This window comes from Amblyomma mixtum, chromosome 2 (genome assembly GCF_055824585.1).
Source record: "Amblyomma mixtum isolate Tamu chromosome 2, ASM5582458v1, whole genome shotgun sequence".
NCBI lineage: Eukaryota > Metazoa > Arthropoda > Arachnida > Ixodida > Ixodidae > Amblyomma > Amblyomma mixtum.
In genome coordinates this window covers 313,443,523-313,467,553 of record NC_143013.1, presented here as the reverse complement: position 1 = coordinate 313,467,553, position 24,031 = coordinate 313,443,523, and the positions used below count along the sequence as shown (strand labels likewise).

The window sequence follows — 24,031 nt, the reverse complement described above, 5'->3', positions numbered from 1 at the left end:
GCCCTTCAGCAGGACTCGTCGGCGGCCATCCACGAAAACGCAGGTGAGTTGCTGCTGCTGATTCTGATGCTGCTGCTACTGCTGCTACTCGCTAGTCCTGAGCTCTCGATAGCTTTCGTATTTTACGGCGTTTTGCAGGTGCTTTGTAGCACAGTTACTAAAAGCTGCGCTTAAGGTGCATGAAATTTACCGGAAAGCTCACAATAAACAAGGACAAGATAAGACCTTGAAATGAGCGCTTATTGATAGCAACAACTTTATTCAGAACATGCACTCTGCCATAAGCCCTGCAACAAATAGATATTATCCCACGCTCCTGTCCTTTATCCTATAATATTACTGTTACTGTGAATTCTAAAGTGCCGAATGGTCCAGGTGACAGTTTGGGTAAGCAGACGACAAGTATTTCGGATAACTGGATAAGCGAGCAGAGGAAGACGGTTGAACCCCAGTCTTTGCCGTTGATCTGCCATTGTGATCGTCAGCTGTTCCGGCAAACTTGTCCTGTTTAAATTTCGCTCCTTATGTGAAATCTACGAAAGAGTGAAGCACGCAATCCTGTGTTAGTCTGGTCATTGTCCAGTTGAAGGAGAGAGATGGTAATTTTTTTTTATTGAGCGTTTAGCCTCCAGTCCGGGGCTTTTCCGGCTAGTTGAGGAGAGGCGCGATCTGCTGGCGGTACCGTTAGGCCTGTTTGTGTAGCTTAGATAGTGCTGCCATTTTTCTTACTCATCTGGTCTTGGCACTTTTGACAAGACTTTAAAACATATCGGACCAACTAGTGGGCCTTTTTAAAGTCAGACAATTTCAGTATTCAGTCAGTATGCGTCATTTCATCCTTTATTGGTGAGTGTTACCAATTGGAATTCGTAATAAAAGCTGCCACACGAAAAACCAAAAGCCACCAAATTATCTTTGCCTCTGGGGACACAGTTGAGCAGCTTCGATGCATAGGCGTAGGACATTATTATAACACCTTATCATTATCTCATCATATCGGGTAGGGCATTGTGCATTTAATTTCCGAACAATAAGTACTCATCGTATGCGTTTTACCAGCCCTGCTCCACTTGAATCAAATATATACGTAGCTTAGAAGAACAATTTTTTTTTATTCCCCCAGCGCATTTATCGCAGATTATATCAGAGAAGTCGGATTGCAGAATTAGCTCGAGGCGTTATTTCTTCACCATAAACGTCGGCACCAAAGCATACTCACCAAATAATTAACTGGGCAGTTTTGGGACGTATAGGGTCAGTCACACTTAGGGGGAACACGGCTCCCTATGAATGCGCACACGTGGACGCGCACAAATGTCTACCGTCAGGTATAAACCGACAATCAGTGCTTGTAAGCGTTATTGGCGTGTAAAGTGGCATTAAAATTTTGGCCTTAATTATGCACAATCGGACAGAAAACTTGAATTGGGCAGTGTTGCGTTGGTGGTACGCGATGTAGCGGAAGCGAGGGAAGCCGTAGCTCAATAATCTCCTTTTTTTTCTTTCTGGAACGACGGAGGTTTTGCAAGCTTTACGGCGTCGATGGTGGTTTTAAAAAGAAGCGCACTGACGCCACGACATGGTCACCTCATACATCACGTGCTAAGGGAGGCCACCAATCATATGTCTGCTTGACGTCGCACCTTCAATCGCCATTGGCTAGTGCGAAGGCCAGCCACAGCATAGGGCAGCAGATCTGCAATCAAAGCGAAGTTGTGATGAAGGGATGCCAGATTCTCTGTTCATACGTCGATTTTTTTTTATTTTTTTTTTTAGAGCGCAGGCTTGCGCGTTTCTGCACGAGACACTTCTGCGCGCACCTCTTCATCGCTTTCCAGTAGGAAATATCCCGGCCTCGGTGTTAGCAAAAGTTTGCGCTCGACTCATCATGTGACTGTTCGAAGGGATGTATTCTCTAATTGCTTGGTACTGACATCAGGCCTCAAGTGAGCGATATGAAGGCACTGAATAACGTCAGTTCCGCTCCTTTAACTAACACAAAGAAACGATGGCCAAACGTGGGCTGACCAGCACTCAGAAATTGGCATGAGTGGTTATAGTCAGGTACTGCCTTTGAGTTGCCTGTCTGGTGTACGTCAACGTTTAAAAAAACTGATTTTGTGTAGAAGTTAGCACTCCCAAGATTGAGATTGTCGAGGGGGTTGTCCTGCAGTATCGCCTGTGGAAAAACAAGCGAAGTACTCACAGTAGCGAAACGTTCTTTCGGGCATGGATGGTTAGTATAGTGATTGGCATGGGCAGTTGCTAGCACTTATAATTATATGGCCCCGCAGTTCATCTGCAAACGAATACTCCCCGAATGCTTAACGAATATTTGGCGAAACGCGTAACGCAAGCCAACTTCCACACGCCCCGGTCGAACGGCAGGACCACGTGAGTTTCTTTGATACTAGTGGATTACCCGCCGTAACTGTGGCTGCACATATTTGGGAACTGCATCAATGTCGCTGAAGTCCAGCTGGCACGGCGAAAGCCCTTCGCTCATCTGACGCAACACAGACGTGCGTAAAGCGCTTCTTTTTCATGTCGCAGCGATCGAATGTGTCGTGTCTGTGCTGTAACAAAAGCCCGGATTCGAAGCAGTCCGCGAGACAAAAGAAAAGCGCCCCCGTTGCTCGCAAAAGCGTCAGCGAGCAGCGCACGAACGAAGCGCATAAAGGGGACGATAAAAATCAAAACGCACGTTCGTGTTTATACCGGTGTCAGGGATAGAGTTAGATAAACTGCGCTGTTGCGGTCCAACATCAGCGACGTGTAAATAACCGCGACACAAGCCTGCCCCATTCCGCCGCGCAGGCCCTCGCTAACGAGCTGCGAGCAGGTGAAAAACGGCCAAACACGCAAAAGGAGAAACGCGAGGGGGAAGGAGAGGGAAGCCCGGTTTCCAGCGTTATTCGCGCGAGGCGCTCTGCTCTCGAGCAGGAGCGCGGCGTTCGCCGTCCGCGCGTTAATGCGAGCGAGCGCGCAGCGGCAGCGCAGCCGCGTGATGTCTGCATAAATGAAGGCGCGATTTAGAGCAATTTGCCCGGCCTACCTTCTTTCCTTCTCTCCTCGCCCGGAGCGCCTCTGCCGCGTAGACTCTGCTGACAGCGTCAGTGCGTAAACCCTGTAGCGGCGCCGGCGGGGGCTTCGGCTTTATTTCTTGTGCATCGTTTCATCCTCGCTGTCATTCTGTCGGCCACTCGCGTTAGCCGCGGCTGAATTCTCCTGTGTTTCGCTTAGGCTTCCCTGTGTGTTTGTTTTTTTTCTTTTTCTATTACTATGTAGCGAGCCTGGTAACCATTCATCGGAAGTTATTGTGCAGCAGTTCTTGTAATGTTTAGGACCGGCGTCTAGCGTTATGCGTTTACATCTCGTTGGAATAGGCGGTTGGCGACGAGAATCGATGTGCACTAGCCGGCCTACACTTCATTTTTAGTTTCTTTCTTCTTTTTTTTCGGAGAGACTTAATGAAAAGTCTGTGTTGTGCACGGAAAATAGCCTCGTCAAAAATTTTTTTGTCGCTAAAAGAAAAAAAAAATGTCGCTTTTTTTTTTATATGGACCATTTGCGCCACCAGTCGTGCCACTCTCGTGTGGCTGCATTATTACCCTGCCTGTAAAAAAAAAATAAAAAATGAATGGACAAACGAAAAATGCGTACCTCAGGTTTGATCATAACGTGTTGCAGTGTTTGCATGATTAGGTCGCGACGTCGCATTCTTAATCGCAAGCCTGGATGGGCGCTACGCTTTATGTTCTTAGCACTGCGCACTAGGCTCGCGAAAGAAGATAAGGACTGCAGCGTAATAGCCCTTATCGGCTCTCGTAAGCAACGGTTCTTGCTCTGTGTTGTTTGCTTTACTCGGTTTCTTGAATTTTGGACGGCTCCTAGCTGGCGTCACTGAGCCTTGCGGCTCATTGCGCTTCAATATGCAAGTCGCGTTTTTTTCTTTTGTTTACCTGATCGTACAGACAACAGGATACGCTCTTGCACAGGATTGAGGTTCTAGCTGATCTCCTCCTCACGTCAAAGGTAGCGGCGCCTGGATGCCTCGCCTAACATTTCATCCAAAACCACTCGTGCTTCGAAAAAAAAAAAAGGCTTCTGTTGAAACAACGAAAATTTAGTGGGCTTTTGGATGACAAAAACACGATTTTTGAGGTATCCGATGATATTAATAATCCTTCTTTGCGCCAAATATAAGCAAAGTGTGCAAACATCCTGCCTTCCAAAGCCTCATAAAGCTTGAGCGGCATAGATGAAGATCTTCAATCGCTGTTTTATAGAAACAGAACAGGGACCGGGCTTTCCATAGCTCAGTGCCATGTTTGTCGGAACACGAAGCAAAGTTGTCTCAAAGTGGCATTTTCATAACGTGGTTACCTCATCTCACTTTTAAAGGGACACTGAGGAGAGCACTATTAATATTTTTTTTATAGTAAAATCAGACGGTTCGGCATGTCATGGCTTTGTTGCCACTTGGCCGGCAGCGAAAGATGCATTTATTTCTAAGAAATTTGGATTCGAAGTTGAAAAGTTTTTCCCGCCGCTCTGATTCAAACTTGGGATTCGTCTATGACGACAGAGGACTAAGAGACGTGAAACATGACGTGCACATGACGTAACGCAGACTCCGTGATTTCTGGCTGCCAGCAGTGCGGCCTAGCAGCAGCCGAAAAGAAAGCTACCGCCGGCCGCACGTTGAAGGCATCTATCGGCTATTGCGGCCGTCGCTACAGTCGCTTCGATTACGTTTGCACTGGCGTTTTGCCAGCGTTACGATGGATCTCGTTCTCGAAGTCGTCAACGAAGTTCTCGCAAATAGACACCTTTAGCATACCGTGTACCCTGTTACCGCTAGCGGAATACCGGGAGCCCGCCTACCGCCGGAAAACAGGCGCTGATTTGTCCCGATGCTTCAGGAGCGCGCGTAGCAGCCGGGCACGTGGCGCCATCTGGCGACGTCAAGGAGATTTGCGCATGCATTGGCTGCGCCTCAGTGATGCATGGTTTCTCGGTTCCTGGTGTTGCTAGAACCATTCGTTCTAGCAACAATGTTTTGTTCTATGACGTCATGACGATTGTACTTGCGAGTTTGGCCTGTGGCGGCGATACCTGTATTTTGGTTCTTGCTCTTTTCTACGTTACAAGAGCTTTGTTGTCAGTATGAGTGGCGTTTTTGTAATCAGGAGCTGGTATTCTGTCGATACAAGCCAACTTCAAGGGCGTCCGCAGAATTTTTTGCAGGGGGGGGCCCCATTGGTTGTTGGCGCCGGAGGGGGGGGGGTATGTTCGTAGCAAAAAGGCACTATTTGCGGAGTAAATTTATTTATTTATATACAAATAAAATAAATAAGTAAAATACACACATGAAAGAAAAATTACAAACAGCAAATTAAAGCGAGGCTAGGAGAGATACATTGGAGTTTATCAACGAAGAAACAATTAAAATTAATAAAAATGCAAAAAGATACTATCACTTCGTGGAGAAGAGTGCTCAGTCTTGCTGCATACGGGTTCTCGACACACCCGGATTGATGACCAGCACACAGCACAATATGTTCACAAACACGCAACGACAGTCACTCAGTCAGTCTTCCTTGAACAGAAACTGTAGACGCCTCGGATTTTTCTGGGCGAATTGCGTGATGACACTGGTGATAAATTCATTTCTGTGCTTCATTACACGCTCTCGGTGCACACTCATCATACGAAGGCCGTCCAGTCTGTCGTTTGTCATCGTTGAGCGTAGCCACGTTTTCACTCTCCTCATTGTACTGAAGGAGCGTTCGACCGTACAGGTAGTAACTGGCAAAGCCAGAGCCACCTCAATGGCTTTTGCAACACCAGGGAAGAATGTCTTGGCCTGATGTAGAAGCTCGCAGTAAGTTATTTCTGATGGGTCCCCAGTTTTGTTGCACCACATCTCGTACCAAGAGATGGCCTCTTCCTTGAAGTTGTCGATGCCGTAAAAGCACTGGAGTTCTTCGGCGAGAACAGCGAACTCAACACGGCTCAAGTGCTTCATTTTTGATGGATGCAGCTGGAGAAGTTTGAAGCTCCTCTCATTGCTTTCAGAAAAGCGCCGAGCTAAAGAAGCAGTGAGGGAGTCCAAGTACGGCACATATATTGCCACACGGTAGTATTCCTCTGGCGACTGAATCCCGTAGTTGTCTCGGTGGGCCTGACGAGAGACTTGTCTTGGTACAGATATCACCACATTTAAGTGATTGGCTGCCTCCCTTGCTGCATTCATGATGTTAGAGAACTCCTCTACAGCGTTTGTCCGGTGGCCGCGAAAAATACGTTGTAGCTCAGTGATGTGGCCATGCACAGAATGGAAGTCCATGGATACACCTTGCAGAATGTTCGTAGCTGGTTCGAGCCGAGCGCTGTACTTCGCTACAATATGCAAGCAGACGATGAAAGATGAGCTTGTTGTTGCGCAGTAGAGGATGTGAGCTCGTTGTCTAGTTGCAGCGTTCGAGCATGATTCCGTGGACGCGAGCTGCTCGAGTGCTTCGACTATGGCCACGTAATGCTGAGAGAAGATCCTAATAGACTTGTACTTTGCAGACCATCTTGTCTCACACAGCATCGGAATGTTGGGCACCAATTTTCTCCGGAGCACGCTCTCGCGGAAGAAGTTTATGGTTTGTGTGATTATCCCAATTGTGTTTCGAATTTCAGAGACGTCGTTCAAATCGTTGATGACGAGATTTAGTTTGTGACTTGCACAGTGGAAAAATAGTGCCTTCGGGAACTGTTTTTGTATAATTTTGTTCACTCCAGCTTCTTTTCCAGCCATTGTAGAGCATCCATCGTACCCCTGTCCAACGAGGTTCGAAAGAATCAGTCCGACATTCGTCAAAAGCTTCAAGATTGCCGCGGCGATGCAAGCGGAGTTTAATTGCTCCAGCTCTACAAATCCCAAAAACTGCTCTCGAACGCACACTTCGACTTCCGCCTTGTCAATAAAGCGAACGCCTATAGACATCTGCTCTTTTCCTGAAATATCTGCAGTTTCGTCAGCAAGAACGGAAAAAGCAAACGCTTTGTTAGTTTCGGTAACTATCTGCTCTCTCAGGATGTCGCCACAGATTGTGATGATCTCGTTCTGGACGCGGACAGAAGTGTACTTGGCATTGCCAGCAGAAGAAGCGAAGTGCTCCTGAAGTAGAGTATCTCCAGCTTCTACACGAAAGTCAAGCAGATCATTGAAGACTCCACTATCGGACTGCTTGCCGCGAATCGGCAAGTCATGCGTCGCGCAAAAGACAATGGTGGAAACTATTGGAAATAGTTTCTCACGGTTCCTTTCAACTTGCGCGTGCAGTGCTCTGTTCAGCTGCTGTACAACGGGTAGCTGCTTGCCTTTCATCACATCCATAAAGTTCTGTGAGGCCGTCATTGCCTCCTGGTGCCATTGGGATTTTACGTGATCCCTGCACGCCTCGTGCATTTTTCTGTAGTTACTGAAAGCGCGCACGATAAAACTACCTTGAGTACCCCGGTGAACACGCGGAGGAAAAATGACGCAAAAACGACAAAAGGCGCCTTTCGCTGTCGCTGAGTACGCAAGCCAGGGGGCGTAATCTCCCAGCCACTGATGTCGAAAAGGCCTCTTTCCAGGTGTTACATCCTTCTTAAAATCATATGTGACATTTGGCGACCATGGCTTAGTAAGAAGACGTAACTTCAAAAAGTCCGGTATGCCAGTGAGTTTAGCTTTGCCTAGAAACTCTCCTAAGTCATATTCTTGAGGCAAGTTATTTGTTTTCTTGATGTTGTCTCCGGACTTCGATCCCAAGCAAGGAGAAAGGGAATCGTTTCGGCTTACTGCGTGACCGGAGCTCGCTGGTGGAGTTCCTTCCATGGAGACGACGACGCCGGCTACTGTCCGGTGATGAAAGGTTGCATCGCTCTGGTCAAATCCGGACTTGAATCCCAAGAAAGGAGAAATGGAATCATCTCGGCCTGCTGCATCACCTGAACTCACTGTTGACAGAGTCCCTTCCATGGAGTCGACGACATCAGCTACTGTCCGGTGATAAAAGCTTGCATCACTCTGTTCAAATGCTACACCGTTGTCACATGTCACACCAGAATCTGCAGGGGCGCATTTGGATAATGCTTCGTCAGACAACCGCTGACGCTTGAAGAAGCGTCGAATATCCATCATTCGGGACCGCGCGAGACAAAGCTGGCTATGGAGTTCCTCGGGGTTGGTAGTGTTAAAAATATATACACATTGATTGGAAAAACGGTTGAATGCGTACGTCGAAAACAAAAAATGACTATGTATGCAGCGAAAACTTATTTACAAGATAAATGCACGCTCGCAGCTTCATACACCTCGCTCCATCTTGCTCGCGCAACCGCACAGTCGAGTATTTGCACACACACTACTCGCCGCTCGTCGTTTTCTCGTCCGCTGTCTTGGTTGTTCTCAGCTTCGTTGACAACCGGCCACTAAAAACACCGAAGCACAAACAAAGAGGCGCGCACACGCAAGGAACGCAGCGCGACTTCCGAGGGGAAGGGACACTCGCCACTCCGGTCGGAAAATTTGTTTTGTGTGTTTTTATGAGGTTCAGAGCCCCAAAACGACTCAGGCTATGAGGGACGGACGGTCTCTTTACCATGCACTGACATCGCACAGTACATGGGCGCTGTTGGGATTTGAGGCCCAGCCAGAGGTGACAGGCGAGCCAGGCAGGCGCCATCGGGCTGCCTTGACCAAAGGCGCTGGTTTCCGGAGAAGACGCAAGGAACGCTGGTGTGGGGGCGCCTCTGGAGACTGCTTCGCCGTGAACAAAAGCAGCTAATCCCCTTTGCCGAAAATTCTGAAAGCGGCGCTTGTACCGAACTGCGCTCTCCCGTGGATCGGAGGAGACAGCGAGCGGCGGCGGCGCCAACTCATCGCCCGCTTGCCCCTGAGCAGACCGACAAAGCGGGGATGGACACGGCTGATTTGTCCCTCCCTCCTGAAGAATTCATCGGTGGCCGGGGTGTGCACTGTCTGCCTCCGTGTCGCTATCTCTCTAGAGATCAAAGAAACAGGCACACATCTCAAGACGGCTCGAAACACATGCTCGCCGGTGCCGCTGTATGTCTGCAACGACGCGTCCCCGGACGCGGCACTTTGCAGATGTGACCCAAAGCGTGGAAGCAGGGCCGCTTTTTACTCTTTTGGCTGAGCGCACCGCCGCCCCTGACGTGCGGCCATCACTCACGGTTCGAGTGAGTGATTTTCCAGGGGGGTGCAGCCGCCCCCCCCTTGCCCCCCCCCTCCGGACGCCCATGGCCAACTTCAATTTCTCCTCAGTGTCCCTTTAAGGCTATCAGTCAATGCGTCCACGCAGCCGTATACGTCGCGCAGTAGCCGAGAGGTCTAACGCTGTACCGCACAGGCAAAAAGGCTCTTAGACGGAACCTTCGCGACCGCAGGGTATTCTTTTGTTGTTCCAAATACAACTAGAGCCGGTAGTTTTTTGCATGCGCCACGTGGTGGAAAAACGAGTGAACTAGGCCGCTTTCCCGAATTTCTAGTTACGCTACAGATCACCAGCCCACAAATTATTCCGCATCAAAACGCATTTTAAGCTGGCTTATTAATCGGCTTAATTTATTTAGCTTGAAGAAACCCGGAGTGCGACTTTCAAGCCTCTTACGCAAGAGTGGTTCATGTCTGATCATCACCCATTTCGTTGACTACGCTTATCGGCCTGTCACGCGACACTCTAGCGCAAAATAAATGTTCGTCAGTATTGTTTTTCTACGCCCAATACATGCCATTAAGTTCATCCAGGCATGACACCGCGTATAAGAACAGTTCACGAATGCCATGTTCAGCGGCATCTGAATGAAATCGTAGGGTCATAAAGAAAAAAAGACGGCTTTAGCGGCTACTGCAGGTTCATTGCGGGCATGTATAGTTAGGTCAAAAATGCACGTCGACACTTTTCTTGTTGCTTGTAGTAGCAATTTTCGACGCCTGCCAGTAGCGGAGTCGCAATTTAGTCCAATTGTTCACATTTTTGATGTTTTTTTTTTTTCTCCTGCTCACTCCTGACGTTCTGCCTGTCTTGACTTTCCAGTCGTCCGACGCTGTTGCTCTCCCTCTGTTTCGACCGGCGTGCTGACCGCGTGTGAGCTTTCGCCCGCTATCCACTTCACGCACACGCCATTCGGTTAAAGGGTTCAACAGGCAGGTTGGTTCGAGACCGTAGTCTAGGACTTGTGCCCCCCTTAGAGAATAGACGCACAAGTGCGTGTGCCCTAGCTCCTTAGGCCTAGCGGCTACCCACTCTCCAAAGAGTAGGCGTGACGGACTGGCTAGCCGTAGCGTCCCTGCTCACGCACATACCATGCACTCACCGTAGCTCTTTTGCTGTGGCCGTAGCGAGCAGTGCACCGTTGTTCATTACTTGCTGACATCTAACGCCTACTAAACAGTGATGCTTCTTTTTTTGTGTATCATTTTATTTCCTTCTCACCCTGCCTTCGAATGAATGGCTTAAGAGGGGACGACTTCCTGTCGTTTCTGCGAAGGAAGTAAGGGGGATCGATGAGGAAGCGCAGATGGAGGGAAGATAAAAGATGAGTTACGAGAGAATCGGCGAACAAGAAGAGAAGGCACCACGTGGCCGATGCGAAAGCCATTATGTATTTCGCCGAATTCGCAGTGAACAGAAGCGCAGCCTAGTAAGAATAGCCTGTGCGAACTGCAGCATGCAAATCATCTGTGCTCACCGCTAAGGCAGATTCCCCGCATGCATAAGGACAATGCGGCAAAGCCAGCTTGTTACAACTAAGAGACGGGAGGACACTTGCGTTGCAACTTGCGACAATGAGCTCGAGCTGGTGTTGAAATCGCAAGGCATTCACTCGATGGGAAAAGCAATGATCACCACTCATTCTGTGATAACGGGCGTCCGAGATACGTGATAAACGAGCCTTCATGCGTTCGCAAATGTGCTTTCGGGAAGGCGCGGCGGCGCTGACTCGACCCATGTTGGCCTTCGCTTTTTCGCAATTCTGCGATCAACAATGAGACGGCGGCGCTCTCGCGATGTGTTCCCAGCTCCATAGCAATTTCCTTTTCCCACAAGCCGGATCATTAAGGGATTAGCAAATTAAATCATCGCGGGTATCGCAATATATTGTCCCCTGACACTCTCCCCTTAACCGCGTTAGCACCACTGACCGTAAAGCTGTGTTTCGAAATGCCTCCTCCTATATGCTACAGAACCTCCATCGATGCTGTTGAACTAGGCGTATTGGCCCACTTTTGTGCGCGCACAGCATTTTTACTCGTAACGCCTGGGCTAGCAATTTTTTTTTTAACAGATGGCAGCCCTCTTGGCCCACGCGTTTTGCAACTAGCGTCAGACACGGGCGTCGCAACAAAGTCACTGAAATCCGTTCGCAAAGATTTATCTCCGCTCGCTAAGCTCGCAGCCCCTCTTACGATTATTGGGTTACGCCAGTGACACAGTGCTGCATTCGAGGAAATGAATCGGCGCTCTGTAATTGGCTGACAGGCAACGCAGTCGCCAAGGAACGATGCTAACGCAGTTACCAGCCTAACAGGCGACAGTGCGGGGGTAGACACGGCGAGTCTGGACTCTTGGAACATTACCTAATGTGCTGTTGTCAGATAACGCTGTAGTGATATCTTCTTTTACAGGGATATACGCAACCAGTGCTTATGGTTTTTCTACAATAACCCCTACAACCCCCCCCCCCCCCCCCTCCTCAATCTTGCTTTTTTTTATCGTTGTGAGAAGAAAAGCCTACGTAGGTAGGCTGAAGTAAGATGCAAAGCTGGATGAGGTAGTAACTGTTCGTGGTGTAAAACGAGAGGACGGAGAAGGAAGGAATTGGTTTGGTTTGGTTTATGGGGTTTAACGTCCCAAAGCGACTAAGGCTTTGAGAGACGCCGTAGTGGAGGGCTCCGGAAATTTCGACCACCTGGGGTTCTTTAACGTGCACTGACATCGCACAGTACACGGGCCTCTAGAATTTCTCCTCCAAAGAAATTCAACCGCCGCAGCCGGAATCGAACCCGCGTCTTTCGGGTCAGCAGCCGAGCGCCATAACCACTGAGCCACCGCGGCGGCAGAAGGAAGGAATTAAGGTACGCAGACAAGCACTGACTGTTAACTAGAATTTTTATTAATAAAAAGCAAATTTATACAAGAAGGTTACGTGAACCGGTCGACATGCAAGCCTCCAATTTGCAGGCAGGTATCACTGTCAAAAAGTTGCCTTGACACACTGGCCGCACAACATCATATTCCTCGTCAATAGAATTGCAGAGCATATTATATGCACGAAACAGCCTTGCACTGCCGTAAAGCGCATTTTTATATCTCTAAACACCAGGTAGCTTGCCAAAATGATAAACTGTAGACACCTGTGCCTGGATATTTCTAGCTCATTGTTTGGTCCCCCGTCGGACTGTAAACCCAGGGCACACATTGTGTCGCCATCCGCTTCTGCTCTGCGCGTTGGCGCGGAGCGCGGCACTCGAACACGACAGCGCATGAGCTGAGAGTTCATTGCTGGTCGCGGGAGCTGACTTCGGTTGCCCGGAGTTCGAGGTCGGCTTCTGTGTGCTTAGAGGTTCTGGGTCGTCCGAGACGTGCGCGCTGCTCCTGCGGCCAAGCGATGGGGCTCATGTGGAGCCTCCGTGATACCAGGCACGATGCGGAGAAACATGATGGCGCCAGACCCGTGGCGCACAGAGCAGCTCACACATTTACCGGGGATATATTCGCTAGGTGACGTACCAGTGTGGGATTGTGTAGAGCATTACGAATTCACTGTCTTAGCTCGCTAACCGCAGTGGACGTGAACGCAGAGACAAGGTGTGGCGATGCAACGACGCACGACAAACCAACCAGAATGGCAGGGAAGCGAGCGAGCATGAATTAGTTGGCGTGCATTGAAACCTTTTAGCGCTCCTGGAAGTTATTAAAACGCTCGCCTTTATATGCATTGTTTGGAAAAAGACGAACAAGAATGAAGATAAAGGTAGACGGAAAGAAACTCGAACAACAAACGCCAGACGGAATTTAAGCATTTCTGTTTGTATGAATTGATCCGGCTGTCTGCACCGTTAAGGTTGATCTCTTGCCTGGTAGGGTCTCGTCTCATCGCATGAGAGCTAAAGGTTTGTCTGACCGTATACTAAAACTTGGTGACTTGTTTGAAGGAAAATCTCAACAGCACCACACAGGGTACGGATGAGCACTCCCTACGTACTACGCCAGTACGCCACACTGCGCCACAGGATCACTGCGTAGCGTTGTTTCTAATTATATTAATACTCTAATTCGTAATGTTTCTGTCTTGCCGCCGCGTGGCGTTGTCGTCGCTGGCTGCACTGGCTGCATTTGGTAGGCAGGCCTCACCCGTGTCGATCTGTGCGCTGCACTGGGCGGCGGCGGCGGACAACGGGCCGAGAAGCCCAGGCCCCGTCCGAGACCGGAAACCGCGCGGCGCCGGGGAGGAGGTTTCGAGAGGAATCCTGTCCGGCACCGGGAATGAGGCGCGAATGGATTCCTGCGACCGCGCTTGCAACGGAAATCCATTTGGGCGCGAAATACGCGCTCGCGCCATCGCGCTTGCGCGCCTGCCGCTTTCCAGGGAAAAAGCACCCCCGGCTACAACACCATCACTGCTGCCGGGCGGAGACGGAGGAACGAAGAGAGCGGGAGGCTGTAGTATGGAATCCTTGCGGAGTGGAAGGCACGCTGTTAGGGGTCGGTCGACCGCTCTGTGTAGCAGGAGGCGCGCAAGCAGTTTGAAAAGTGGGACGTGTGTTCTTAATTCCCCATGCCGAAAGGCAGAAAATGCGAAGGCTTCTTCAAGGTAAAGGGTCCTGGTAGCAAGTTTAGTAGCTGCGTATAGTAATGGAGCTTTTATGGAGTCACTTTTAAAGTTAGGTCGTCTCTAATGAACCATCTCTCACTTTATCAGATGACTTTGGTCATGCCTAACGACATTAATGCAAATGCGATACACTGTCAATTTTGTTAGCTCTGTTACATCGCTTCTAAATGAAGTGAAAGGCTGTGTTGCGCTAAAGTACTGGCGCAGGTTAGTGCGGGCTAGTGTTGGGTAGTGCGAGCTAGTGCGGGCACACTTTCGTCTCTTCCCAGTAAACGCAGTGGCGTTCCGCGACCATGCTTTCAAGTAAGTTGTCTGTTGATCTCCAGTGCTGCGTGAAACGTAGTCACATGAAAGTCCCAGAGGCCTGGCTGTATAATGATTTTGGTTCACTAAGTCGGGTAATGAACATTCAAACGTGTTCTCGTAGATGCTTGTTTCTAACTGGGCACACTTTACATTGTGTTGGTGGTTCTTGCCTTATTATCTGCTCGAGAAACCAAAGATGAAGTTGTAGCAGAATACTAAACAGTTTTGGCATTATTTTTTCTTCCTTTCAATCCAGAACTCCCTCAGCTTGCACCTGTGTTTGATTTTCCTCTTTCCGAATCGGGAACATACGCTGCTTTGTCGTGAGCGTATCGAATCAAACGAGTATACATTGAATGCATCGAGTGCGCGCTTGTCCCCTGCACTTGGCAGAAACGTACGGCCGCTCCGTTAGCATGGTTAACGCCCTTGCTTGCTTCGCCAGAACGCTCGCTTGGGGCGTTCGATACCCTAAAAGTGCGTTTGTTTCCAGCACCGGAGCTGCCGCCGATTGGCGAGGCTCTCCAGCTCCGCTGACACGAGGGGGATTTTTCACTGGTCGCCATCGCTACATTTCTTTTGTCTCCTCTCCCTCGAAAAAGCGCACTCGCTTCTCCTTTCGCACACACGGGTGCCGCCCACCCCCGCACCTTAACAAAGGCAGAGGTCACTCCGCGAACCAGCTCCCTCTCGCTGGCGTTCGGAGCCAAAGCAGAGCCAGTGAGCTCTGGCTGGAGCCCGAGGCATTGATCTTCGGCGCTGGTTCTGTTTGGAGGGCCGCTGCACGGATAGCCTATCTCTCTGAGAACCTTGCTCGAATTCTGAGACATCACGCCACACGTAAGGGAAGCTCCATCGAGTGAGCTCCTTTTGTGCGTCTGTGCGCGCGTTGAATAGCGCAGAGGTCACTGGGTGAGCGAGAGAGACTAGGAATGGGGGTGAGGAGGGAATGATCTTCCAATTTTTTTTGTTCACGTCCACGCGCTACGCGTGTCCGCATTACGCGCTCAGGAGAAAGTCGTCGCAGTGATGCGATCTTCGCACATTAAACTCCGCGTAGCCCTTTTGCAGCGAACAAAGTCTATTGTTCTGGCGCACCGCCTTTTCTTCTTCCCCCGGAATTCCACAGAGGAAATATCGGATACTTCGATTCGTGTGATCGAAATTCTCACCAAATAAAACTAAATAAAGTTTTTTTTGTTGTTGTTGCTGCCATGGGCATGGTCTGGGGTCTTTCTCGTTATAAAGCTGCATAGTAGCAGGGGCAGACTACTGCGTTAACGTGTACAGTCGTGAAAAATATGAATGAGAACACAGTTGGAGCATTGATTTATTGGTTACTCCGTAATTACATGCGAAAATCGCATTTTTTTTACTTTTTAAAATTAGTTTTCCTCTTCGACTGTGATATCCCAACGTCGTTCTCCAATTTAGTAGAGAAATAACCAAGAAATTTGCAATTTTATGCAAGAAGTTTGTTCCCTTCCATATTTATCACGGCTGTACGTTCGACGATGCAAAAGAGAAGAGATGCGGAGACTTGGACAGCATTAGGTGTAAGACTGGAAAAAATTAAGGGTTTTCCACTTATGCTGTCTCACCAACTAGCTAGCCTGTGATACAGCGTACAAAGCGCTGCGTACAACAGTCTTAACGAGGCCGTGTGGCGCGGAAAAGTTGAGAAAGCCTAGGCTGTGGAAGAGCGTTCTAGGAATCTAGGCTGGTGCTGATCCAGAGCGCATCCCTCCGCTCCGCCCATCCGAGGAGAGGTGGGGGGGGGGGGGGGGGGGGGGGGGGGGGGGGGGAGAGGCCGCGTTTGGCAGATGGAAACCACTGGACATCTTGCCCCCTTGTTTTCTCCTAGCCTCTTGTTCCCCAGTTTCGATTCATGCCACGTCACAACTGTCCTGGCTGGATGACCGCAGTGCTAATAAAGCATTAAATTTATAGTCAAATTTGGCAACGTCAGTGAAGTTCTCATTACTCTGGAAATCCTTATGAATTTGTTGGCTGCAACGCTGTAAAAAGTATGGAGGTCAATTCAGAGCTTTTAAGTGTAACTGAAAAGCTGGGTAATGGTACCATGAGTTTCGAGTCTCGAGTTTTCAGCCCTCTCGTTTTTGCAGCTGTGAACCTTTTTTTGTCTTCCTGATGTAATAATATACTTGTAACTTATTTTTGTTCGCATTGCAATGCAAGAAGACAATTTATGACCTACGAAAAGCACTCATTCATCAGATTTTGAATACCAGCACTGTCTGTCAAATTTTATTTCTCTCCTGAGCTTCTGGAGTTAGTCATGGAGTGTTTGGCACATAGCACAGCTTGCTTGTAGTCTCCAGCCTGTTTAAGTTGTAAATGCTTGAGAAGTTAACAAATGGCACCAGTCCTTGCACGCCAAGCACGAGACTCAGAGAATGTTTTTTTTTTCTTCTCTTTACGAAGTTGAAGCCTCCTCTTTAAATAGTTCAAGCAGCCATTCGGTCGCATCGAGTAATCGTCCTTCAACAGCCCTTTCTTTCGCCCGTAAAATCTCGCTGTGCAAAATATGATGAACTTCCACGACGGCTACCTTGAAACGTTTAAAAGTGTTTGGCCTTTCACCTGCAGCGTAAAGCCGCCTGACAATCTGCAAACGAGGATCCATCTGCAAACGTTACGAACTTGTTATGCAGCTTTATTGCATTTTTTTAATCAATTATTTCTTTTTAATCAAATAATTCGGATTACAGTATACTTTAGTGCCGTAGCTCACGGCGCCATCAGTGAAACTTCATAGAAACCCGCGACAATGAGTCCGAGGCTTCTGCTACGCTAGCTGCGGCTCTAAGGGTTTCGCCGCGTTGGCCACAGGGAGGCGCTCCCGACGCGACGCATGTGCCGTGGCGCTTTTTCTCACCCCGCGGTTGTGTTCCTCTGTTGCTGTTTCAGTGGAACTCAACGGACAGCAGACGTCACCGCCTCTACTAACACAAGCCCTCTCAGGTACCTGGTCCTGTTGCCTCCCATACGCCCGTAACCCTCTAATACGCCCGTAATCAAGCACCACACTAACTGGAACACTTCGCTGCGAACAGGGTGCAAGGGAATGAGAAATGCCGCCTGAGATGACTGAAAAGAAACTTATAATGTGTTACGAATTTTATTCCCAAACGGCGAGACTTAGCCCCCTTTTTTGTTCTGTCTATTTGCGCAGCATTAAGCGTATTTTGGTTTGCGTGTCAAAAGCCACCACAGCGTTGTGCTTCGTCTGCGTCAAATGTGTCGCAGCCAACTTGAATGCGTACAGGGACTATTTTTGGGCTTTAGATGCCCGGTAAAGCTGTAACGATCTCCACTCAGCAGGTCTATGCCTATGCTACTCAAGTTTTCCAGCCTGTTCAAAACTGACGTGACATGCATGGGACCAAAAGATCCCAATTCTCGATTCCAAGTCTGAGCTGAATCGGATATCTGGAATTCTGAAAGCGGAATTATGAGCGGAAATGCAAATTGCGGCGTGAACAGGCACAGAGGTGCTATCCGAATATTTACAGCCGTTATTTTTTCGTCTGCAATTAGAACTAGATTTGGTGTTCATTGAAACCCTACAGCGGCGTACTATAAGGGTTATCCCATAGGCGGCAATTATACCCAAAGCTTCAGATTCTCTCCATGGCCCCCTAGGACGAGCACAGCCAGAGAACGAGTAGATTAAATCTTATTCTTAACGGAGCAAACCAGCAGAACCGGAATACAGGGTGCTTCAACTAAGACGCCCTGGGAAGAGTTTAAAAGATAGAGCAGCAGCAACTGTACTTCTTTGACACGCTGCGTTTTCTGCGTGTACAACGTATGATCATGATTCACATTTAAGTGTGTTTTCCCTTCTTGTCGCGTGCGCAGCGAACAGCCCGGGCCCCATGGACATGTACAGCTCCAGCCAGGACAGCGTCAGCTACGTGCAGGCCACGTCGCCCCAGCCATCGGGATTTCCTCCGCTCACCGTGAGCATGGTGAGTGCACGCATCGCGACATGCGGGGCTCAGAATCCCGAACAGAGGCGGCGAGAAGCGTAGGGGTGGGCATAGGCAGCATTGTCATTGCTGCAAACGCAGAGCTCAAGAGAAAGTGCCCGTGGAGTGCCGCATGTTCGGAGGGGTTATGTGCCTGCGGTCGCTGTGCTAACGGTTCCGTGATTTCGCAGCTGACATATGGAGCACGAATAAAACTGTGTGTTCTGCTTTTCTTTCTTCTTGATTTTTAAATCTGTCTCCTCTTCTTATTGTCCTAACTTGCATGCACAGAAAACAAGCTGTTTCTTCGTATATTCTCACCTAATATAGCTTAAAGGGATATTGAGGACAGATTGAAGTTGGTCTGTATCGATTGACTACCGCGTTCTAATGACAAAGACCTCACGTTCACTAAAAACAGAGCTTTACAAGCTAGAAAGCGTAGAAAAAAAATACAAGCGTTGTCACCTCCGGCCGTTTTCGCAAGCAAACTGCAGTGTGTCAACACTTTTTTTTTTCTGCGTTAGCAGTATGGACCTCGCTTCCAAAAAGAAGATGGCTGCGTCTTAGCTCAGCAAACCCTGGTTATGCAAGCGAAAGTCATGCTTGGATAACCAGCGTGAAGTCACGCTCCGGCCGTGCCGCTTGTCTGCCACAACGTTGCCAGCGCTAATACATGCAACCCACATCTCTCTTTCTCACCACTTCATCGTACTTCAAAGCGCGATTGAGGCGTCCACTGACCCAGGGAGCCAGTTATGCGCTTCCTTTCCTCAAAATCATCGGAGTCTACAACGTTGTCAACGCCAGCGCAAATTAACATAATGAACGCCGACGGCCTGTAGTTTCAGTCCCGCGTTTCTGCCACAACATTCTCAAAGCCAACGCATGCAGCGCACATCTGTCACTACCGCCTCGTCTTAAAGCGCGACTGAGGTGTCCACTGTCCCGTGGGGCTAGTTATGCGCCTTTATGCCCCTTTCATTTGCTTTGGAAGCTACCGCTCTTCATCGGTGTCGGCTGCCCGTTTAGCGCGTTTACGCTCCCTATCGATTGCTAAATCCCTCGCATGGCTGGCGATGTCGACCGGTTGATCAGACTCGGCCTGACGTCTGCGACTACCCATTCTCGAGGACGTCGGCTCCGGCTGTCTTGCTTGGTCCGTAGCGAGACACTGGATAGGCAACGCGCAGCGGCCGTGGCGACGCCGGAGCGCGCGGCTGCAGCTTCTGCGAGTCACGTGGCACGTCACGTGGTTACTTACGTAGCTCCGCTCCTCCTGTTCAAGGTCATTCGTGCAGAGACAGCGAAATCGGCCGGAGGGTAGCGTGAGCAGAAGGCGGTCCTAAGAAATATGCAGGAAGAAAATGAGAAGGGTAGAGGGACGTTGCATTAGCACCTCTATCAAGAGGAACTAGCTCTCGTGTCGGAGCCGCCGCCCTCTTAGCGACCGAAGGAGTGCGAGGGGGAAAAGAAAGGAGGAGGTGCGCATCAGTAGCGCAGCACGACCGGGATTGAACCCAGGTCATCCGGTTCAGTAGCCGGGCACTATAACCACTGAGCCATCGCGACGGGTTGACGCAGTTAAAAGGCTGATATTAATTTGAAAAGGCGAAAACTAACATTACAATACTGACGCAGAAATTCCGCATCACATTGTCTGATCGCCGGGTTTTTTTTGTTTTTTTTTTTTTTGAAGCGAAAACTTCACTACGGGACTTCGGGCTTCAATCGCGTACCGTGTAAATTTGACCTTCAGCTGAGTTAGAGGTCAAACCTTGAAAAATACAAAAAGAAATTGGATTCGCCACAAATCCGCGCGAGTGACGGTCAAAAACGCGTTACACAACATACATGGGTTCTGCATCAACATGAACAAGCTTCCACTTTCTCTCTCTGTCTCACCTGCCGTTTCCTAAGTTCCGTAATTTTAACGAAGATTCCAGTTTCAACATTCCTGAGCGGTCAGCTTCGTGAGAAATTTACGCCCCTTGTGTAACAGAAGTACGCGCTACTGAAGTGAAATTACTTGCACGCCTTGTCGCTAGTTTCGCAACCACGTGACACCAACCTCTTGTTGCTTTTACTTTATCTCTCGCTCTCTTTTTGTCCTTGCAGGGCCCACTGATGGCAGCCGCGTTCACCAACGGCTACCACTGAAAGAACCCTCTGCTCTGCGCGCTCTACTGTTCCTAGGCAATGCATGGTGAGTGTCATAAACGCGCAAGTAAAATTGGATGCTAGCTGGTGCAATGCCTCGCTGCTTTCTTCTTTTTGTCTTTTTTTTTTTCCTCTCATTTTACCTACTCTTCTGGGGATATATAAACCGGACGCAGCTGCCGAGTGTGTACAAGACGTCGTACAGGAGCGCTGTGCCATACTCATACGCCCAGCTGTATTCTTTCCCTTAAAAGTGCAGCTTAAATTTCACGCGGAATTTACATTTTTTTTTTTTTAGCGCTGTCGCCAATAACCACTGCACCGCTTCGCGGAACTGCTGCGTGGAGGAAGCCGGATATTTGTTACTTATATTTCTGAGCCCCGCAGGCGCCTCAGAACTTGGCAGCTTTATTTTCTAGACGATGATTACAAAGGGAACTGTCACAGTCACCGATATAAAAGAAGAAAGCAGATGATGCAGTGGTGATCACCTTTACCGTGAACAAGAGTGCCTGTATCTTAGTGGAAAGGATGCGCTCGCGTGTTAACGGTAACGATGACAGCCACTATACATCCTTCTTTGCAGCGCTTCCTTCTTAGGTTTTGAAGGTTGATTCCCCTCTCTGAACAACATACTGTTTTGCTTGTTCTTGTGGCCACCTTTTTTCGTGGCTGTCGTCGACGTCATTCAAGGAGCCTTGCTGGCGGCGAAACAGTGCGGCCAACAGCAGTTAAATACAGAGGGGTGCTGCTACTTTCTAGACAAGCATATGGTTTTTCGCGTAAATGACAGAGTAAGAAGGGTGGGGAGGGTGAGCAGAAAAAATTTGCTGTAATAAATCAGACCTTAATTACATAGTTAGGAAGAAGGTTTGGAATCACTAAGAGGTAGTAAATACAGTGTACTTTTGCCATAAAATATCTTAGGCGGCATGCGCGTTTTTACCCTAAGGACTGAATGAAACATTAGACACAGAGCACCTCTCACACGGATGTGTCAGAGCTATTTATTATCGTCATCATTTGAAGGCAGGAATGGATTTGAGAAGGAGGCGGTGTCAAACGAGGATTGTTCAGTGGGAAAGCCACAATGGCCCCAATTTATTATTTTGTTTCGGTGGAGAAAGTTACAAACAATTATTGAGCGAGTAGTACCGCCCCCCCCCCCCCCCTCACCCCGTCCAAGAGCTGTCCTTCATAAATCCTCCCCGTTTCTAGAGGGATACAGCGGAATCTTGCCACGGCAGTTATCTTTTAAAGTAATGTACGTACATTGAATGCCGTTATGCCAAAAGGCATACTGTCGCAATTTATTAATAAAAAGAATTCCAAATTGTTGATGCGTGCTGCATAGCCTGGTGGAACAAGATAAGAAAAAGTGATTATCACTAAGGGGGCCTTTTTTCTTTTGCGCCTGTACTCGACGGCAGTAAGAGCTAGGTCGCGTCCAAATTTTCACGTGGTTGTTTCCTTGACTCATAGTAGTATAGCTTCGCCTCATCAAGCGTAGTGTTGCAGAAAAGCCAGCTTGTTGCGAAAAAAAAAAAAGGATGAAGGCCGCTATAGTGTCGCATTCAAAGCTCGCGACGAACCAATCGATACCGCATTAATTTTCAGACTTTTGCACGCTAGTGGTCTGAGTTTTAGTCAAGCCTACAGCTCGCACGGTTACTAGCACAGTTTCGTAGTCGACATAGCTTTTGATTTTCAATACAGCTGGGCATCGCAGAACGATCCCATGAACAGGTATAGGATTAACATGGAAGACATGAAATGCGCGGAATGCGCTCATTGTTGAAAGTTGTCGATGAAAAGAGCACAGAAAATAGCTAGGCATTCAGAGGCTGAAGCTGTGCGTGTCCTAGTTTTATTTCTCTGAGAGTAGACATACGTATACGAAGCAAAACACCACGGGCATTTAGTCACATAAAGCGAAAAAGATTGAACACTCCGCCCGCAGCCGAAGATGCTCATTTTTACTGGCAAAGGGCCATTGACGAAATCTTGGTTGATGCCAATATTTTGCAATTCGTTTCTCGAGAATTTAATAGTTTAAAATCGGCCTCCGCATGTATGTGGAAGCGAGTCAATCCTTTCGGTAAAACAAATCAGCAGAGATGTACAGGGTCGTCCACTCTGAGTACGAACACGGCGCAGCGTGGCCGTGCTCCGCGGGGCGCGACCGCATCCGGCGCGGCCGCACATCGAAGCTCTGCGGCGCAGGCGCACACGGGCCTGGAGGCGGTGCTTCGTGTCGTCTGCTACAGCGCGGGTGCGCACAGTGCTTGCTGTGCGGTGAAGTGCACCTAAATTTCTGCATGATTACAGCGCTCGTGTGCACCGAGACAGCACTGCGAGAAAGCGCTCTAACTACAGCGCGTTGTCGCTGGTTGCGCGTACGACAACTGAGCGGCCTCTCGTCTCAGTGTCACGATCTCGGTGATATGCATGTATTGCTGCAAAGTTGTCGTTTCAGGTTTGAATTGATTTGGTGTATGGTGTTTAACGTCCGAAAGCGACATAGGCTACCAGGGACGTTATGGTTTAATTTATAAGGGTCCAACGTCCCAAAGCGACTCAGGCTAAGAGAAACGCCGTAGTGAAGGGCTCCGGGAATTTCAACCACCTGGGGTTCTGTAACGTGCACTGGCATCGCACACTACACGGGCCTCTATAGTATTTCGCGTCCATCGAAATTCGACCGCCGTGGCCGGGATCGAACCCGCGTCTTTCGGGTCAGTAGCCGAGCGCCATAGCCACTAAGCCACCACGGTAGGGACAAGGGACGTTATAGTCGAGGACCACGTTATAGTTCAGAACCCCAGGGCCCCCATTGAAACGTGGCCGTTTCAATGGAGGCGAAACACAAGGCGCCGGGGTACTGTGGGATGTCAGCGCACGTTAAAAACTCCATGTGGTCGACAATAATCTGGGGTCCTTGATTATAACGTCCCTTGTCCCCACCGTGGTGGCTCAGTGATTATGGCGCTCGGCTGCTGACCCGAAAGACGTGGGTTGGATCCCGGCCACGGCGGTCGAATTTCGATGGACGCGAAATGCTATAGGCCTGTGTAATGTGCGATGTCAGTGCACGTTAAAGAACCCCAGGTGGTCGAAATTCCCGGAGCCCTTCACTACGGCGTCTCTCTTAGCCTGAGTCGGTTTGGGATGTTGGACCCTTATAAACTAAACCATAACGTCCCTGGTAGTTTATGGCGCTTTCGGACGTTAAACACCATACACCAAATCAATTGAAACCTGAAACGACAACTTTGCAGCAATACATGCATATCACCGAGATCGTGGCACTGAGACGAGAGGCCGCTCAGTTGTCGTACGCGCAACCAGCGACAACGCGCTGTAGTTAGAGCGCTTTCCCGCAGTGCTGTCGCGGTGCACACGAGCGCGGTAATCATGCAGAAAGTTGGGTGCGCTTCACCGCACAGCAAGCACTGTGCGCACCCGCGCTGTAGCAGACGACACGAAGCACCGCCTTCAGGCCCCTGTGCGCCTGCGCCGCAGAGCTTCGATGCGCGACCGTGCCGGATGCGCTCGCGCCCCGCGGCGCGCGGCCACGCTGCGCCGTGTTCGTAACACGCTGTCTCAATCGGACCACGTGCTCTCTGTAAGAGTGGACCCCATTGTACTGGCGTTTATGAAGACAA

The 24,031-nt window shown here is 49.3% G+C and overlaps 1 protein-coding gene across 5 annotated transcripts in view; it reads left to right on the top strand.

Annotated features, from left to right (window-relative positions):
• Rbp6 (RNA-binding protein 6) overlaps positions 1–24,031 on the top strand; it is a 526,892-nt gene that overhangs the window by 488,263 nt on the left and 14,598 nt on the right. For 3 of the 5 annotated variants that reach the window (XM_089575089.1, XM_089575088.1, XM_089575091.1), the window contains 3 exons: positions 17,143–17,196; positions 18,097–18,206; positions 20,325–20,412. In XM_089575089.1, the coding sequence (XP_089431215.1) occupies positions 17,143–17,196; positions 18,097–18,206; positions 20,325–20,366 (206 nt within the window). In that variant the 3' untranslated portion in view covers positions 20,367–20,412. The remainder of the gene's footprint in view (positions 1–17,142; positions 17,197–18,096; positions 18,207–20,324; positions 20,413–24,031) is intronic. The other 2 variants (XM_089575092.1, XM_089575090.1) reach the window with 1 other exon arrangement.